General features: G+C 59.8%; 1 protein-coding gene across 1 annotated transcript in view; it reads left to right on the top strand.

Annotated features, from left to right (window-relative positions):
* Positions 1–3188, top strand: part of DAXX (death domain associated protein) — a 4345-nt gene extending 1157 nt beyond the window's left edge. The window contains exons 3-9 of the mRNA XM_045292764.1: positions 1–122; positions 277–1108; positions 1206–1420; positions 1582–1756; positions 1913–2369; positions 2511–2733; positions 2942–3188. The exon at positions 1–122 is cut by the window's left edge and continues 11 nt beyond it. Coding sequence (XP_045148699.1) covers positions 1–122; positions 277–1108; positions 1206–1420; positions 1582–1756; positions 1913–2369; positions 2511–2733; positions 2942–3001 — 2084 coding nt within the window. The 3' untranslated portion in view covers positions 3002–3188. The remainder of the gene's footprint in view (positions 123–276; positions 1109–1205; positions 1421–1581; positions 1757–1912; positions 2370–2510; positions 2734–2941) is intronic.
* The last annotated feature ends 561 nt before the right edge of the window (positions 3189–3749 follow it).

The raw sequence follows: 3749 nt of genomic DNA, 5'->3' as shown, positions 1-3749 counted from the left end.
CCAACCCGGCCTCGCCCCGGGCAGAAGCCCCTGGCTCCTCCACGCCCTGTGGGGCTGGAGGAAGCAGTAGTTCGGGCGGCAAGAAATGCTACAAGTTGGAGAATGAGAAGCTGTTTGAAGAGGTGAGCTTTAGGGGAGAAGCTTGTACTCCAGGGAGGGGGATGGCTAATTGGCTCTCCTGCCCTATCTTCCTCACTAACCCCACGTCGCCTTCTCTCTCTCTCAACCCCCCTCCCTTGTCTCTGTCCCCCTCCCTACCTCCCCTGGACCCACCAGTTCCTTGCACTGTGTAAGGCGCAGACGGCAGACCACCCCGAGGTGGTCCCATTCCTCTGTGAACGCCAGCAGCGTGCCCACTCTCTGTTTTTGGCCTCGGTGGAGTTCTGCAACATCCTCTCGCGGGTCCTGTCGCGGGCCCGGAGCCGGCCAGCTAAGCTCTATGTCTACATCAACGAACTCTTGACTGTTCTCAAGGCCCACTCCGTCAAGAAGAAGCTGAACCTGACTCCTGCTGCCACCCCCTCCTCTGAGCCCTCTGGAGATAGCCCCCCCGCGGACCCCTCCACAGACCCCAGACCTGCCGAGACCACCCCCCCTGAGGCCCCACGGCCCCGGGGCTCCCGTCGGCAGATCCAGCGCTTAGAGCAGCTGCTGGCTCTCTATGTGGCCGAGATCCGGAGGCTGCAGGAGAAGGAGCTGGATCTCTCGGAACTGGACGATCCCGACTCATCGTACATGCAGGAGGCACGGCTGAAGCGTAAGCTGATCCGCCTCTTTGGGCGGCTGTGTGAGCTAAAGGACTGCTCTTCCCTGACCGGCCGGGTCATCGAGCAGCGCATCCCCTACCGCGGAACGCGCTACCCAGAGGTCAACAGGCGCATCGAGCGGCTTATCAACAAGCCTGGGCCTGATACCTTCCCTGACTATGGAGATGTGCTGCGGGCTGTGGAGAAGGCCGCTACTCGCTACAGCCTCGGTCTCCCCCGGCAGCAGCTCCAGCTCATGGCTCAGGATGCTTTCCGAGATGTGGGCATGAGGCTGCAGGAGCGACGCCACCTCGATCTCATCTACAACTTTGGTTGCCACCTCACAGATGACTATAGGCCAGGTGGGGACTTGTGGGGTATGTGGCAGCGGGGCATCTCATGAGTCCCGTCCTCTAGGCTTTGGGCTGAATCCCCTGGCTTTTACATCTTCTCCCGTAGGCATTGACCCCGCACTGCTGGATCCCACCCTGGCCCGACGCTTGCGGGAAAACCGGAACTTGGCTATGAGCCGGCTGGACGAGGTCATCTCCAAGTACGCAGTGCTGCAAGACAAGAACGAGGAAGACGAGAGGCAGAAGAGAAGAGCCCAGCACCCCAAAGCCACCTCTTCCCACTCTGCAGATCCCCCCAGAGCCTCCTCAGATTCTGGTGAGGTATGACAGGGACACCTCCTTCAGAAAGGCCATGCTTTCCCCCTGCACTGGCCGCCAAGGCGTCCAGGGTGACTGAGCGGGGCAGTGTGCAGAAGGACAGCCAGGGCTGGGCTCTCTGAAGCAAAGGGATCATTTCTTAGAGAGACGCCTTTGCCCTCCAGGGTCCTAGTGGATTCCCGTCTCAGGAATGTCCTACCACCTCCAAAGTGGAGACGGATGAGGAAGAGAGTGAAGAGGAGGAAGAGGAAGAAGAGGAGGAGTCCACTGATTCTGAAGAAGATCTGGAACAAATTCGGGAATGCCAAGGGTCTGATGAAGAGGAGGAAGAGGAAGCGGGTATGTCAGGGAAGCATTCTTCCCACAGGTCGCCTCCTTCACCCCTGCTGAGCAGGCACCACCTCGTTGAGACCATGATCCACTCTCCTTGAGTCTCGTCTAGGCAGTACTCTTACCCCTTAGTTCTCATGTCTCCCTTCTTTTCTTCCTCCTCAGGCCAGGATGGAGACAAGAGCCCCACGTCGCCCCTGCAGACCTCCCCTGGACAGAACCTGAATGCTGGCCAAGAGCTGAGCAAGTCTTCAGGTGAACGGGCCAACAGAGGACTGAGAGTGCCCCCCTCTTCCCTGCCAGAGGAGCCCCTGTCCACCACAGACGCCGAAAGCAATGGCGAACAGTTGCCTCCGGAGGAAGCGAGTCCCATGTCTCAACTCTTTGAGCTGGAGATTGAGGCCTTGCCCGTGGAGACCACCCCTTCCCCTGAGGAGAGGGACACTGCCGCCTCCAGGAAGCACCCGGAGGACTCGCTGCCCCCTGTGGTGGAGAATGGAGCTGCCACGGTCACATCTGCTTCCTTCAATGGAGGTGTGTCACCTCACACCTGGGCCGATTCCAGCCCCCCCTGCAAGAAATCTCGGAAGGAGGACACAGGGACAGGGCCATTAGGTGTCAGGTAATGCGGAGGCAGAAGAGGGAAGTCACGGCAGGAGTGCAGGGGGGTTGTGAGAGGAGGATTGGGGAACTGGGGAATGAGCAGACGCTCCCCCTCCAGCCCACTCACCCCGCCCCCCGCACATTTCTGTTTCTGACTCAGCTATGTGGAAAAGCCAAGGGCAGTGAGTGCGAAGACCGGGAAGAGGGTGTGTACCCTCCCCAGCCCACCCTCACCCCTGGCGTCCAAGACCCAAGTAGCCGATTCCTCAACGAGGGTGGTCTCTCCCAGCCACAGCCTGGTGACCAGCGCCCTCTGCGGCTTTTCGCCAGCCAAGCCGCGCCCAAAGCCCCAGTCCCAAGCCCCCCGGCCAGGTACTTACAAGGTAAGGGAGCCGAAGGAAGGCGCTTTGCTTCTGACGGGTGCCGCGCAGTTTGGCCATCTCTGAACACTAGCACCTGCCACAGCCACGTCCCCTGCTTTTCCGTGGACATGGTCTATCACCGATGATGCCCTTCTTGACCCTGCTTCTCCCCCCGCCCCCAGGCTGCCTAACCCTCGCCCCTTTGTCTCTCACCCCTCCCCTCCTGCAGATGAGTGTGGCCACACAGTGCGATCCGGAGGAGATCATCGTGCTCTCGGACTCCGATTAACTGGCTCCCCCACGTCTCCCGCCCGCCTCCACAGTGTCTGCAGAACCGTCCCGTGTGGAGGATGGTGGGGAGCAGATGCCTGAAGAGGAAGGACTGAGCTCATCCCCTTTGGGTGATTTCTTTTACAGACATAAAAGCTTATGTTTTACACAGAAACATGAAACAATAAAGGTCTTTTCTTATTGTATCCGTCTTTTCCTTGTCCTTTGGTTGTCACAGATTGCCGCCAGTTCTTCCCGGGCTCCGAGCCCAAGTAGCCCTACAGCTGCCCTGTCCAGACTGGCTTTTGGGCACACCTGTCCGGTTTCTCAGCCTGCCCCGCTGCCTGGTGCTCCAGCCTCCTCCATGCGCTGTACTTTCTCACTCGCCAACGGGCGCAGTCAAAAGGCCAATCAGGCGCCGGCTCAAGTCTGTCCGGCCAATCCAGGCCCGGGGGAGGAGGGCGGGACTTACTGGGAACTGTCAGAAGCAGAGAGGCGGGGGCAATCTGACCCGGGAAACCAGCTAATAGCCACGGCCCAGGGGCGGAGCCTAGGTAACGCAGGTCCCGACCCGCCACTAATGGGAAGAGGCAGGCTTTCAGAATTAAAGGGGAAATAGATGCCTCTGCCGAACCAGGTCCGGAGCCCTCCGCTGAAGAAGGACCTGACACCTTTAAGGTGGAATGTGTCGACGATTCTTTAAAGGAGAATTGGCCGAGTCGGCCGAGTATTGCCCAGCGGCACGGGCGGGGTGCCTGGCTGTGCCT

This window comes from Echinops telfairi, unplaced genomic scaffold (genome assembly GCF_000313985.2).
Source record: "Echinops telfairi isolate 266 unplaced genomic scaffold, ASM31398v2 ScPeMD7_655;HRSCAF=1070, whole genome shotgun sequence".
NCBI lineage: Eukaryota > Metazoa > Chordata > Mammalia > Afrosoricida > Tenrecidae > Echinops > Echinops telfairi.
Note: the sequence above shows the minus strand (reverse complement) of the source record. Positions and strands in the feature narration are given on the sequence as shown.